At 44.5% G+C, this 16,117-nt stretch overlaps 1 protein-coding gene across 1 annotated transcript; it reads left to right on the top strand.

Moving 5' to 3' along the window:
• Window positions 1-12,263: 12,263 nt before the first annotated feature.
• KCNA3 (potassium voltage-gated channel subfamily A member 3) lies at window positions 12,264-15,174 on the top strand. Its single transcript, XM_059900976.1, has one exon. It carries the CDS (start codon window positions 12,375-12,377, stop codon window positions 14,115-14,117), a length of 1,743 nt encoding a protein of 580 aa, XP_059756959.1. The 5' UTR covers window positions 12,264-12,374; the 3' UTR covers window positions 14,118-15,174.
• The last annotated feature ends 943 nt before the right edge of the window (window positions 15,175-16,117 follow it).

Genomic DNA, 16,117 nt, shown 5'->3' with positions numbered 1-16,117 from the left:
TTTTAAGCTATACAGATTTATATTAGAAAGAACTGGAAATATTTAATCAGGATTTTTAATCTCTTGAGCATCTTTTAAAACATTATGCAGAAATTTGATGGCAATGAGCTTAAAAATGACTATCAGCAATGGGGATTATTACAATATTAACTGAAGTCCCATTCCTTCAGTTTAATGCAGTTCTAAGGGTGAAAAAAATGACTAACGTCAGACCACAAAAAGAAGAGAAGTCACTGCTTGGTAATATTATTTCATAAGCCAGATAAAGATAGGCTAAAAGACACGTTTATCTCCTGCCCTAGACGGTTTCTTTGGCTTGCTCACATCCTAGTCTAAATTCTGCCTCTGTATGTGAAGGTTCCCATTAAAAGCCAGGCTATTTCACATACACTAGTTGAAGGTACAGCTGACAACAAAATTGGCCCCATAATATGTTTTCATGCTACTAGTCTCTGATTGATAAAGTGCAGCAGCCCACAGGAGTTACGGGTCATGCATCACTCTCCTTCATGCTTTTTCTGTCTTCTTGTCTCCTAAGCAGGAGTGGCAGCTGGTGTTTTTTTAATCTGGTGTCACAGGTTCAGAACCCTTAGAATTTTTCATCCTCAGTGGGCAGTACACCAGGGACAGCATTGCAGATCAATTAGATATATTTCATATTTGAAATTAAGTTACCTGATTTCCAACATGTCTTCTGTCCTTGAGGAGTGATGCATTTATCATCCTGGTTATTTGGCAGAAATTAGACCAACTGGGATTGAACACTGTTTTCTGACTCTCAAGAATTAACCTGTCTTAGCAACTGAAACTGCTTTATATTCTAGCCCCAGAGCCAAAGGGCCCTGCTTTTCCCTGCTCTATATTATACAGGCATGTTATGGACTTTTATTGCATTTATACAAACTCCGTACTATGTGTAAGGTGTATCTAAATAAGTAAACATCTTACTAAAGCTTCTATGAGGCTTTGGGGAGGGGTGAGTGGTGATAAAGCTGTAAGAAAAATGGTTAAAAACATATATTAATCTGCCTTTATATTATTGTCATATTGAAATGTACAGTTTGAAATTCATTACCTTATTCTCCTGAGGGTTATGTTCGGGTGCGAAAGCAGCATTGACCTTGCACTTCACACTCTGTCTCAGAGATTTTATAGTCCTGGTACATAATGTAAATTTCTAAATATGTTAAAATGGGAGGAAATTACATAAGTGGTTGCAGACTATGACCAAGACTGCATTCAGGCAGCAAAAGAATATGTTGAAATTTATCTGTGAGCTGGCTCTTTTGGTCAGCATAGGAAATGAATAATTCATTAAGCATTCTATTAATATCTATGGAGGCCTACTATGTAGAAAAGCACTCTATCAGGCACTGAGGAGGGAAATGTTGAGGAAGACATGGCCCCTGCTCCTATAATCTAAACAGAGAGATTATAAAACCAACCTATCTTTGAGTTTCCTAAACATGCTCCTTTATTGAAACGAGATCATTCACCAGGTGAATTAAGAAAAACTGGCAAACTGAATGTTACATGTTTCTTGGTCTTGCTATCAATTTTCTCTTACCATGTTTATTATCTTAGGAAAATAAACTCAGAATACCACATTTACAATATATTTTATGTGGCACATAGTTAAGATTTTTTGACCTCCAAAGTCAATCTGGATTCAGTAACAACTGACCAAAAAGGAATATTCCAGTAATCTAATCATCTTCAGCTTTTCCTCTGACTCAGGCACACAGTATTTTAACAAGTAAGAGTGGTTCGCTTATTAGTTTCTCAATACCCGGGCTTGATAATGTAGCTGGACTATTCATGAAGCACTAAAGTACTCAGATGCACTTGAAACACTCTCAGCTTACATATTTGAGTGTGAGCATCAGTAATATTCTCTCTAGTTGGCACCCTTGATTCCATTCTTCATGCTGAGGTGGGCCCAGAGCCCTTGTGCTTCAGAATTAGGGATAGCTGAGTTTCAACCCATTTGTTGTGAGTTTCAACCCATTTCAATCAACCTCAGGATGGGGTGTCAGAAGTACTTAGCAATGCATTATCTTCCAAAGCTATGCAGCCAGTGTTTTCTGGGCACAGAGGTGCACTCCTATTCATTAATAATATGTATCACCACAGCACAGTCAGTTTCCACATCTCTTGACATTTGGGGGTTGAATCGCTCCAAGATTTTGCTGTTTTATCCTCCTGAGTGCAAGAAAGTGACATTCCCTGTGCCCATCTCTGAAACCTGTCATCTTGCTAGGGCCTAACCTGCCAGGGCATCTCCTCATCAGGGAGGGAGAGAAAGGCGGATCAGCCACATCCATCGTGTGAAGAACTATGTTCAGTCATGTCCACACTGGGGTTGGTGTAGCAGTGGAGGTCCAGGCAGCTTGATATTGACTAGGAGGGTAGCCCTCGGAGAGCAGGATTCAAGCAACAGATGGTGGCTCGGGTAGCAGGGCCAGTCGCCCAAGGAGGAGCCTGGTAGGAGCTGGTAGGGAGGTAGTCCAGTTTTAACAAAGGGAAAATGAGGCAGAACTCAAGTCTTAAGAACTGGGTGAGCAGGATAGGAGGTAGGGCAGACAACTTGGTAGACATGCAGATACCTTAAGGTTCACATCAGCATGTCAGAATGAGGGTTTATGACCTACTCCAGGCCCCCTTCAGCTGCCATTGCCGAGGTTGCTGTCCCAGTTGGAATGGGTTCAAGAATCATGTAGTGCTGATCTCGTCAAGGATAGGCTCTTCAGTGTCGTGCTTGAAGCCAGAGGTTGTCATGCTCTCCCCAGCAGGGGGCACCAGTAGAGTCACCAAAGGGGCAGAATCTCAGCTCTGCCTAGGCCTCTAGCTGCGCCAGGATTTACGGGCCCAAAGGAGAGGAGCTCTACGGAAGAAATCCTGCCCTATGCGTTGACGGCTAAGTTTGGAAGCTGCAGAAAGTCTGTAGGAGTAAAAAAGGCTAAAAAGAAAAGGAAGGTAATCAGAGATCTAGGCAGATAAGTCAGCTAATGCAAAAAGAGCCCGGTTGGTGCTGCAGATACAGACAGGACTGAGGGTGGGCCCAGGGAGGTCAGTTAAGGCAGGATGTGTCAGGCATGTGTCTCATCCATCTTTAATTCCAGGTGTTTAGCAAGTGTAGGTGTCATGAAAAGGAAAGAAAGGAGGAACTGAGGGAAGAAGGTCTCTGAATAAATGAGTAAATTAATAAAGAAGAAAAGTAGAGATAAAAGTTAAAAGAACCTGGCTGGAAGTTAGTAATATTAGATTCTATTCTGACTCTGTCACTAACTAAATGCTGGACTTTGGATAGAAGTTACTTACATCTTAAGACCATAATTACTCCATCTGTAAAATGAATGTGTTAGACTAGATCATCTTTTTTAACAAGTTTACTTCAACAAATATTTTCTGCATGCCTACTAACTGCAAAGCACTGAGCTTTGAAGAGACTGAGATGAGAGTACTAAAACCAGGAAATTCCAGAGTCTGCTCCTAAAGGATGCCCTTTGTTCTCTGATGAGTTTTGTAAGCCCTGCTCAGTGTGGGTGCTCCTGGGCCACAAGTTGATTAAAGCCAGAAGTGAGAGGCCTGTCCTTCTTTGAGACACAACAGATAAATGGCTTGCATTGCACGTGGGCTTTCACAGTCAGAAGTATGATTGTGATTTCACAATCATCTCACCCTCTCCTCACTCCCCCACCATGCATTTATGTTGTATGGAAAGTATGAGTGAACAAACAACAACTGAGCACCTAGTGTATGCAAGATGAGGAATTGAGTACTTTCACATACATAATCTCATTTAATTCTTATATCATGCGGCTTAGATATAATTTTGTTCATTTTACAGATGAAAAACTGAGATAGAGAGGTAAAATGGATTTGTCAAGGCCACTTTAACTTCAGATAGTTTTAATCCAATGATAGAATATTTTCTGCTACATTACAGCACATCTTTTTTTTTTTAAGATTTTTTTTGATGTGGAACATTTTAAAAGTCTTTATTGAATTTGTTACAGTATTGCTACTGTTATTTTTGTTTGTTTATTTGTTCGTTTTAATTTTTTTTTTTTGGCTGTTGGGTCTTAGTTGAGGCACGTGGAATCTTTGTTGCAGCATGCGGGATATTTCGCTGCGGCACGTGGGCTTCTCTCTAGTTGTGGCATGCGTGCTTTCTCTTCTCTAGTTGTGGAGTGCGAGCTCCAGAGCACATGGGCTCTGTAGTTTGCAGCACATGGGCTCTCTAGTTGAGACATGGTCTCAGTAGTTGTGGTGCACGGGCTTAGTTGCCCCATGGCATGTGGGATCTTTGTTCCCCGACCAGGGATCAAACCCACATCCCCTGCATTGCAGGACGGATTCTTTACCACTGGACCCCCAGGGAAGTCCCACTCCTGTTTTTTTTATGTTCTGGTTTTTTGGTCAGGAGGCATGAGGGATCCTAGCTCCCTGACCAAGGATCGAAATTGCACCCCCTGCATTGGAAGGCCAAGTCTTAACCACTGGACCACCAGGGAAGTCCCAGCACAGCTTAACGTTAGCTTGTTCTGAATAACGACGTACTGGATAAACATGCTCAAATAGTAGGTTTTTTCTGAAAACTAATCTTTGACATAAAAGCATTTGGCAGAAATTTCTGTTCACGTGCACGTTGAGACTGGCATCTTGCAGGTGAATTCCTAAATTCAAATGGAGTTTTATGGGGGTGGGAAATCAGGACAATTTATCCTTTATAAAACATATACATATGGGGATATATATATATCCCCGTTTTACATTTACATGAATTGATGCATATATATAGTATATATATATATATAACTGATATATATTTAAATGAACTGATATATATTTGATTATATATATTTGATTATATATATTGATTATATATATATATATATCAGTTCATTTGAATGACTATATAAACAATGGACTTCAGTTTAAATTGGTTTAGCATTTCTAGCTGTGCGTATCAACCCATGTAATTCTGTCATGAGGCATTCTAGGACTTCAGTTGGATGGTTAGGATATGGAGGGAAGCTGGGAATGGTGAGAGTACAGGCTAGGAGAATAAATTCACCTTTAGGACAGGTCCCCAAGGAGAGTGGCCAACTTCTCAAGTCATAAAATCCTAGGAGGGAGAATAAAATCTGGGTGCAAGCTGGGAAAGTCTCATTATCCATGAGGTCCAGACTGGGGTCCAGACCAGTGGCAGATGTAAGGCCAGAGGATGGGCAAAGACAATGGCAATCCTAGTAGTCAGGTGAGTGGTAGAAGCTATGTAGCTCCAAGAGGCCCACCTGGCATAAATAAGAACTCCAGCCTATGGCAGGGTTCAGCCTTGGGGGACCTACTAAGGGCAAAAAGGAGAAATGGGATCTCAACAAGCCAGTTGAGCTTTCAGGATAGGGTTTTTGTCTCAATGGGTAAACTGGAGAGATAGTAGCAAGCTGAGGTAGAGGTCTGGTCCTACTGCCATGCAAAATATGGCAGGGGTTCAGCACAAGACTGAAGCTTTATAGGCAATGGGGGTCCCATCCCAGGCACACTGGACTTAGGGCAACAAGATAGATTCTAGACCCACCGCCATGGGTGAGGGTAAGAATGAGATTTCCAATATATTCTGACAAGTTTGCTTAGAATTGGCTCATGAATGGAGTTGTCCTGAGTGAAGACTATACATGAAGATTTTCAATACTTGTAGCTGAGTCTGGATCGGGAAGGGACTAACATTATCACAATGTGGTTTAGTTTTATTTGCATCCATTTTATAACCAGCTGATGTATCCTTTGCATTTTACCTCAGGTATGATGAAATTCCCAAAGAATTGCATTCATATTCTTTTGTCATTATAATACTCAGTATTTATTGGATCAGTCTGGGCCTTTATACACTTTCATTAACATTATTACCATTGTCATGAAAACTCAATAAAATGATAATGCTGTTCTTGAATTGCTTTGTCAACATCATTGCAAAACGTAATGACAAAGTAATAACACTGTGACATTATGTCTGTAGATTAATAAACTATGTTTTAGTTTTCACCAGAATGTCAATACAAAAAAAATCTCAATCAAAATTTACCCTTGACTTTACAGTATTTCAATAAATTTCTATAAATGTCTGCTAAAGCTTTACAAACTTGTGTCAATGTATGCTCAAAGTTCACATTACTATCAACTCAATCATATAACTAAAATAATCCCTTTTAGCTCTTGAAATTAATTTTATTGCGGCTCACTCATAGCCTCACAATAAAGTGCGTCACAGAGGACCGTGAAGAAACAAATAAAAGGAATTTTCTAGATATTTTAAAACATTCTTGGTCAAACCCACTTTGAGGAAAATCATGGTGAAAGCATTTTTTTTTTTTTTAGGGGAACGCTATTTATTTGTTTTATTTATTTTTTGGCTGTGTTGGGTCTTCGTTTCTGTATGAGGGCTTTCTCTAGTTGTGGCGAGCGGGGGCCACTCTTCATCGCGGTGCGTGGGCCTCTCACTGTCGCGGCCTCTCTTGTTGCAGAGCACAGGCTCCAGACGCGCAGGCTCAGTAGTTGTGGCTCACGGGCCTAGTTGCTCCACGGCATGTGGGATCTTTCCAGACCAGGGCTCGAACCCGTGTCCCCTGCATTAGCAGGCAGATTCTCAACCACTGCGCCACCAGGGAAGCCCCGAAAGCATTATTTGTAATGTACATCTCACTAGAGGAAAGTGAATATGTTTGGTAGTGTTCTAAAGCCGTTCAATTGCTTCTACAAATGTTAAGATTCCCATCTGCAAACAAATAATTTGTACATACCAGGGAGTTTACTGCTTGTCTCATCATTAATCGCACATTTTATCTATGATTAGAGGTATGACTGTGCCTGATTTTTCAATAAATTAACCAGAAGCAGAAAAAGCCACGCAGGTGTTTCAGTGTCTGATTGCATCCTCTGATACACAGAGGCTCAAGAAGAAACACTGGACTTATTTAAATGCTTGCCCTAACGTAATACTTTTAACTCTTTTGCTGGCATATTTGCTGACAGAATTCAGTCTTCTCAGGATAGAAATTTTTTTCTGAGAATCACCCTGCCATGTGGGAACACAGACTGTTGGGTTATTCTGAGGGACAGAGCAACATGAGAGAGCCATCCTAACCCCAGTCAGGATCCCAAACCCCAGGAGTCTGCATTTATTGCGTTGGCCAAAAGTTCATTTGGGGTTTTCCTTAAGATGTTACAGAAAACCCGAATGAACTTTTTGGCCAACCCATTACTTCTGGAATCACTTCCTCCTTGTATAGGGCATCTTTCTTCCTTCTTTTAAAAAAATGGTACAAATTCAGAAGAGCACTTTTTTAACCTTTGCCTTGGGGAACAGGACTAATAGCTTTATTATGATCTATCAGTTTTTTAATGAATATGTATTCATGCTTCATAATCGCTTTTCTTCTATTATACTATTCAAAAAACATTTTTCATATATCAGCACAATACTGGACACTGGAAATATGAAGATGAATGAGACAAGCCCGCTAATCCTCACAGAGGTGGTCTAAGGTAGGGCTTGAGATTTTGGACTTCTCAGTTTGAATCCTGGTTCTATCATTTCCTGGCTGTGTACTCTTGCAAGGAGTGATGTTACCAGTCTGCACTCCGTTTCTCCACGTGTGAACTAGTAGTACTAATATTACCCACCCACAGGGCTGTTGAAGGTTACTGCATATAAGGTGCATACACAGTCCTGGCTTAGCACAGTGTATTCACTGCTCACTATGTTAACTATCAGTATTATGGAGTTCACATTCTCATAGGGAGACAGATCATATCATACACACTAAATATAGTTCAGTAAAGCCCTCTAATGGAGCTCTGAACAAAATGCCATAGAAGCTCTGATGAGAAAGAGAATCATGAGTTCATTTATAATCAGTTTTATTTTGAGCTTTTTTCGAAGCGGTAATCATGGCTGACAGCAAGGCTCAGGGTCTCACAAGAGGTGACCTCTAAGCTGGGCCTTGAAGACTGAATTCACTAGTGGGGAAAAGGTGCAGGATGACCAGGGAGCTGGAGCATGAGCAAAGGCTTGGCAGTGTGTAAGTGGGTGGCACGTCCAGGGACCGGCAAGCAGTGTGGAAGGAATACAGAAGAGGCTGCCAGAAGGACAGGTCAGGGCCAATCATCACAGCAGCACTAGAGAGCAATGTGATCAAATCTACGTTTTACAAAAATAACTTGGCTGCTTCCTGGAGGATGAAATACATAAAAGAGAGACTGAAAGCAGGGAGCCTGTTATGAAATGATCATGGCAGTGAGAATGGAGAGGTGAGGACAGAATACAGAGGGACCTGGAGAGAGAATAGAAAGCACTTAGTGACTGACTGGGTGTGGGGGTAGAGGAACGATTCAGGGATGACTTCACATTCCCACATGAAATAAGAAAAACAGGAAGAGAAGCAAGTTTGGAAAGAGAGAGATAATGAGTTCGGTGCTATAAATATTAAGTTTGGGGTATCTGCAGGAAGAATACCCAAGCAGGGAGTTGAGAATGTAATTCTGGCGTGCAAGATAGACCCATCCATTATGGTAGGGAGAAGGGAAAGTAGAGAAACAGGGAGGAAGTGACACTTTAAAAAACAAGCCTTATATATATGCACAGCCCAGCAGGTTCTACGAAATAGAACCGGAACTGGACAGATACTTCTCCAAAATAACCTCTCTACACCAGCAAAACTGGTTCACTCATTGTACCTTCATATGTCTTGTGTGTTCACTCTGCCCCTTTTCTTTCCTCCATTCAATGTATACTGATTGAGCATCTATTATTGTGCCAGGTACTGTTCTAGACTTTGGTGACACAGAAGTGAAAAAGTCAAAACCCTGCCATCAGAGAGTTTATGTTTTAGTGCAGGAGACAGTCAATAAGCAAGTAACCAAATAAAGATAAAATTTCAAGTAAATAAATGCAATAAGGAAAAAATAAAGCAGGTAAGAGGTTAGAAAGTTACCAAGATGCGAGAGGAAGGGGAACTCTTTGAAATTGAGTGGTTGTCATCAGGGGAGTCATTTCTGATGAAGTGACATTTTAACTGGAGGCCTAAAATAATGGAGAAAGTCATATGAAAATCTGGAGGAACAGTGTTTCAGGCAGAGGGGAGAGCAAGTACGAAGACCCTGAGGTAGGAACCAGCTTGGCATAACTGAGAAACAACAAGGCAGCCAGGTTGGCTAGAATAGACCAAATAATCACAGGGTATCTTTTGACACTTCTGGTACTATTGTATTGTTAACTAAATGCTGCTGTTAAGATTTTTCCTGGATTTATATCCCATCTTCCCAACTCTATGTGAGCCTATTGAGGTCAAGATCTGTGTTCCAACTTCATACTCCCACAGTATCTAGAACAATGTTTTGCACGTAGTAGGTGTTCTTTCTCCATTGATTTATGTATAATTGTAATTAGTGGTAATCTCTAGGCCTGCCTTGTCCCACTCTCAAACAATTCTGGGCTAATTCCAGAGGTTGCTAAACATCCAGTAAACCACTGATAAGCTATCTCTAGTACTGTTGTGATCAGTAAGAAACTCAAGCTACATCCAGAGCAACACAGAAAGCCCAAACACCAAGATTTACCTTTGCTGTTTGCAAATCTGATGGTTTTACTTAGGCTCTAACATTGAAGACGGAGATATAAGGAAATTCTGCACATGCTCAGAGAAGCTTTCGGCTTTGCCACAGTTCTATGCTTAAACATTATAATAATATTATTATTATCCCACAGGGGTGTCATGAGGATTAATGAGACATTTTCAAATCACTTTGAGCTACTCCACTGGGGGTACTAAATAAATGGTATGTCTTGTTCCTCAAGTGCCATTTTTGACATTGATTTGTTGTGATGGGTTCTGCTGTCCGACAGGGCTGAAATTTGCCCACCAACTCATTTCCTGTAAACAATAGACTAGCCATCAGAAGAAAGTGGTTTTCACTTAAAATAAATATGAATTGAAGCGAACTAGTCAGCAATCAGAAGAAAATTGGGTGCTGTTAGAAATCTAGTATTTACAAAGCACTCACAGTGATCAACATAAGAGTTTCACAGTGTGATACAGTAGAGTGAACACTGGGTTTGGAAGTAATCCAAGATTTTAAGCCCAACTCTGCCACAAACGCGCTGTGTGAGCTTGAAGAAACAAACTTCTCTGGGCCTCAAATATAAAGTAAGGACCATCCTAAGAAGCTCATAAGCAGTCTTCCAAACAAAACAAATACATGAAAGGAATGGAAATAGTCATTTCTGAAGGAGAGAGATCACAGAAGGGAGAATCTGTGACCATCCATCACAGGACCATCCTCTGTTCTGCTCTTCCTTGCCATTGATTAATATTAATTTCAGTACTAATTCCTGCAAATGGAGAAATTAATCACTTTCTAAGTCAGACATAGAAGTGCATGAAACATTCGGTCTTTAAAAATAGGGTCTTTGCCTTTCTACCAGCCATCCTTGCAGCGAGCTATCTGTCTTAGATTTAAATATATGAATGATTGATTATACTGCTACCCTAAGTACCAGCTCAAGTACACTGTTCTAGTTTTGTGAGAGAGTACTTTACATGGTTGTCCACTTTTACCATCTTACAACATATGTTACTGCCTGCAGTGCCTGGCACTGACCTGGAGGCGATGTGGAAGATAAAGGACGGTAAAGAACATGGGTGCTTGTTGTACCCAGAAAAGGCAAAGGAGGAAACCCTGTGGCATAACTGAGTAACATGCTGTATTGGGAGCTCGGTTTCTCCCCACCACTCATCCCAGGAATCTCAGTGGTCCTGGGCTCAGAAGAAAGAAATGTTGACACTCCAGAGCAGATAGAAATACAAAGCATCACTTGTTGGGGAATTCAATTCAACAAACGTATACTGAGTTCCTACTATTGATCAGGCACTTTGGTAGTTGTTAGGAATATAAATTGGATAAGATCTGGCTCTGCCCTAGAGAACCTCACAGTTGAGAGTGGTATGGAAAGCAGTGACCACAAATCACTCTTACTTCAAGTCAAATTGTCAGCTAAGGTATGAAGGGTGAGGGAATTGTCTACACAACAGTTCCTCTTTTGTAAATGATTTGAATGATACCATCGAAAACACATTTTTAAGCCTAGGGTTGACTCTAAATTGGAGTTGCTAAAACGTTTAGAAACAGTAATTGTGTTCAGGGTGCCCACAACAATTTAAAGAAATAGTTTAGGTTCAAAGGGGACAATTGTTAGTTATTATCTCCAAGCCAAAATCAAGCAACAGAGATACAAGTTGCGGAATGACTGTTCTCCCAGTTTAACAACTAGAGCGTGACAAATTCCCTACGGCAAGGCCAGCGGTGGAACATCAGGCACGGTCTAGGTACTGGTCTGGCTCCCGTCCCTCCCACCACGGATTTGAGATGTGAATTTCCTTTTTCATTTTCCTCTTATTTTTGCACCGATAGGAAACTCACTGTACTGAAAAGGCCAGGCTTCCCTCGCCAAACCTAACCAGAAACTGGGTCCTTGATTCTTCCTAATGGCTGAAATCTCAGCTGCGAAAGGTAGTGTGAACTATCCACTGCAGAAGTGAAGTCCCTGAACGTCTTTAACGACCATTTTCTTCAGACTCCGGGTGCGAAACTCCTCAGTACCCATTACTCCGCTGGGCTTCTCATCCAAACAGGAGCGAAATTATCTAGAGCCCTCCCGGCCTGCAGGTCTTTCACCCTCGAGTGGGCTCAGGATGCAGGCACCCCGCTTGCCTCTTGCCCAGGGCGCCCACCTGGCCTGCCACTCCCTGCCTCGACACCGCGGCGGCCCCAGAGCAAGCCCCCATCCTCCCTCCTAGCCCGCCCCCGCCTTTGGCCACCTCGGCTCCGCGGAGCCCGCCTCCCCGGGGGGCCCAGGTGGATCTTGCGGGGCGAGAAGGCCGGCGCCCGCCGGCTGCGGTGCGGCCCAGGGTCAATCGGGAAGCCTCGGGGGGCCGCCTGGGCTGGGCGAGGGCTCCGTGGGGACGCCGAAGTGCAAAATGTGGGCGTTCGGGTGACCCAGAGGGACGCGGAGGACGGCGGGGAAGAGCTGGGCCGGGCGGCTCCCGGGGAGCGGGGCGCGCGCCCGCGCGGTGGGCCGGAATCCGGAGGGGACGCGGAGGGGCGGGCGCGCGCCCCGCGGGGGAGGGAGGAGGAGGGCTGAGGAGGCGTCTCTTTGGAGGAGCCCGGCGGACAGCGCCAGACCCAGACCGAGCCTCGCGGCAGCGACAGCAACAGCAACAGGCGGCGGGCTCGGCGGGAGGCGGAGGCGGCGAAGGGGCGGGGAGCGCGAGGAGGAGCGAGCCGGCCCCGCGCCGCCGCCTGTTCCCCGCCGCATGGACGAGCACCTCAGCCTCCTGCGCTCGCCGCCGCCGCCGCCCTCCGCCCGCCACCGCGCCCACCCGCCGCAGCACCCCGCGAGCGGCGGCGGCGGCGGCGGCGCCCACACGCTGGTGAACCCCGGCTACGCAGAGCCCGCCGCGGGCCCCGAGCTGCCGCCGGACATGACGGTGGTGGCCGGGGACCACCTGCTGGAGCCGGAGGCGACCGACGGCGGGGGGGACCCGCCTCAGGGCGGTTGCGGTGGCGGCGGCGGCTGCGACCGCTACGAGCCGCTGCCGCCCGCGCTGCCCGCCGCCGGCGAGCAGGACTGCTGCGGGGAGCGCGTGGTCATCAACATCTCGGGGCTGCGCTTCGAGACGCAGCTCAAGACCCTCTGCCAGTTCCCGGAGACTCTGCTGGGCGACCCCAAGCGGCGCATGAGGTACTTCGACCCGCTCCGCAATGAGTACTTCTTCGACCGCAACCGGCCCAGCTTCGACGCCATCCTCTACTACTATCAGTCCGGGGGCCGAATCCGCCGGCCGGTCAATGTGCCCATCGACATCTTCTCCGAGGAGATCCGCTTCTACCAGCTGGGCGAGGAGGCCATGGAGAAGTTCCGCGAGGACGAGGGCTTCCTGCGGGAGGAGGAGCGGCCCCTGCCCCGCCGAGATTTCCAGCGCCAGGTGTGGCTGCTCTTCGAGTACCCGGAGAGCTCCGGGCCGGCCCGGGGCATCGCCATCGTGTCCGTGCTCGTCATCCTCATCTCCATCGTCATCTTCTGCCTGGAGACGCTGCCCGAGTTCCGCGATGAGAAGTACTACACCGCCTCGCCGTCGCAGGAGCTGTTCGAGACGGCCAGCAACAGCACGTCGGGGGCCCCCGCGGGAGCCTCCAGCTTCTCGGATCCCTTCTTCGTGGTGGAGACTCTGTGCATCATCTGGTTCTCCTTTGAGCTGCTGGTGCGGTTCTTCGCTTGCCCCAGCAAAGCCACCTTCTCGCGAAATATCATGAACCTGATAGACATTGTGGCCATCATCCCTTATTTCATCACTCTGGGCACCGAGCTGGCTGAGCGACAAGGCAATGGACAGCAAGCCATGTCCCTGGCCATCCTGAGGGTCATCCGCCTGGTGAGGGTCTTCCGCATCTTCAAGCTCTCCCGCCACTCCAAGGGGCTGCAGATCCTGGGGCAGACGCTGAAGGCTTCCATGCGGGAGTTGGGGCTGCTCATCTTCTTCCTCTTTATTGGGGTCATCCTTTTCTCCAGCGCGGTCTATTTTGCGGAGGCAGACGACCCCACTTCAGGTTTTAGCAGTATCCCTGATGCCTTCTGGTGGGCTGTGGTAACCATGACGACAGTAGGTTACGGTGACATGCACCCAGTGACCATAGGGGGAAAGATTGTGGGGTCACTCTGTGCCATCGCTGGTGTCTTGACCATTGCTTTGCCAGTCCCTGTGATTGTTTCCAACTTCAATTACTTCTACCACCGGGAGACAGAAGGGGAAGAGCAAGCCCAGTACTTGCACGTGGGAAGTTGCCAGCACCTCTCCCCTTCAGCCGAGGAGCTCCGGAAAGCGAGGAGTAACTCGACTCTAAGTAAGTCGGAGTATATGGTGATCGAAGAGGGGGGTATGAACCATAGCGCTTTCCCCCAGACCCCCTTCAAAACGGGCAATTCCACGGCCACCTGCACCACGAACAATAATCCCAACTCCTGTGTCAACATCAAAAAGATATTTACCGATGTTTAATATATGAAATTAGTGACATGCTGTGCCCAGTATTGTGTAGAACGTGCCCCCTTGGTCTGTGTATGCCCTTGTTTTATACATTTCCAGACCATTCATCAAGGAAAGGACATGAAGAAGTGGAAAGCACACTTCATTCTCCCTCTCCCTACTGCTTCATACTGAAACAGGTGTCTGTTTTGCAAGTGGGCTGCATTCTCTCAGCTCTCCTTTTTTTTTCTCTCCCTCTCTTAATATTTCGAACAACAAACTTACTTTAAACTTGATTTTTAGCACATGCTCTGTAAAAAAAAAAAGACAAAAAAAGAAAACCAAACAAAAAAACTGTACATCCTGGAAGGAAATGAAACTAAAGAACGGAGTAACTGTCTAACCTCAGAATCGAAAGGCAGCTGTTTCTTTACTAAGTAAAGCAGGCACATACTTAAAGGATGCTTCGGTTTGATGGACCCGTCAACATTATTGAATATTTAGTTCAATTGCCAACACTGTGGATATGTGGATGAAAAGTCTATTTAGAACAATGACTTGTAAACCCACCGTAAGTTTATTTGTTTTCAACTGGAATTTCTATTTGGAAGCCCCCCTCCCGGAATTTTAAGGATCTCTACAACTTTGAACTAAGGGAAATGCCCAAGATGTCCCGATCTGACTAATTAGTTTAACTCTTTGGGGCTTGTTAAGCATTTCGAAAGTATTAGGCTAAGAGATTCCTATGAAATTCTGTATGCATTCCAGCTAACATCTATCAAAGTCTAGAAACAGATGTTTTCAGTGCTGCGGAGAGAAACAAAAAAATTTCCTAATGCATCTGGGAGATAAGCTTCTGCAGTATCACAAGAAGATTAAAGTGGCAGACACTTCTTCCAGCAGAAGTTACTAATTCGGACCTGACTGATGCAGTTCCCATAGCAACACATGTTTCCCGGGAAACCCGAAAAACGTTGTCATGGCATCTCTTGCTCTCTAGCCCCACCCCCTAGCCCCTGCTGTTTCCACAGTAACCTTTCCAGATGGTTCCTACTTACATGATTTCACAAGGAAAACCAATGTTTGAATAAACCGCACAAGTAAAGTCTGAGAATCCAAAGTGGTGAGATGAATCACAAAATGCATATTTTTACTACAGAAAATCACTGATGTCATCCCATATTGACTGAATTGAAAAGGAAAATATCGTCATTGGAATGTTAAATATACACAACAATAAGCCATGATTTGAATGAAATGCCAGTAATTAGGCAATCATTTTAAAAGATGCTTCTCTACTGTTTTCTTTCCCCAAGAAGTTTCAAGCCAACAAATGAAGTTAAAAAGCAGATGTCAACGTGTTCTGCACATAAGCAAGTGAAAGATTCAATCAATATACCTGAAACCTTACTACAAGGGACCTTCAGACTTCCTCTTTAAAAACATTATCCAGATCCCACAACAACAGTGTCGCCATCACAGCCCTTGAAAAACTAAATATACTTGAAAAATATAAAGGATGCACGCTTTTAACTGAGGGAATTGCAGACAATCAATAAGAAGGAGGAACAGGAAGTAACCAAACCTTGGGGAAGTACTTGCAAGTTTCAGCCATGTGCCAGGGATGGCCAGAAGACAGCATCAGGTGAGCACTGTGGGAGCTACTGAGAACACTCTCTTTTTCCACAGGGAACCAGGGGGATGCCATTCATATCTAGATTTGTGCTAACTTGCAAAATCAATAGTTTTATATTCATTATATGCTAGGTGCCTTTTAAAGATCATTTATAACACCTTTTCTGTTTGATGTCCAGGTTGCCAACTATTCTTTGGTTTCCATTGTTTATTGCAAAAAAGTGGTAAAAAAGTCATTTCTCTTCAGAGTAACCTTCACCCAAACTGAGCTGAAAATGATTCCATTCCTTTTACTAACCTCCTTGGCTTCTGAACAACCTGTTTCCCCTGCAAAAAGGATAAAAGGCAGACCTGCTGTTAGATTATTGGTCTGATTTCATTTACATAATTATTTAGTA

Source organism: Balaenoptera ricei, chromosome 1, assembly GCF_028023285.1.
Source record: "Balaenoptera ricei isolate mBalRic1 chromosome 1, mBalRic1.hap2, whole genome shotgun sequence".
NCBI lineage: Eukaryota > Metazoa > Chordata > Mammalia > Artiodactyla > Balaenopteridae > Balaenoptera > Balaenoptera ricei.
This window is presented reverse-complemented; position numbering and strand designations above follow the sequence as displayed.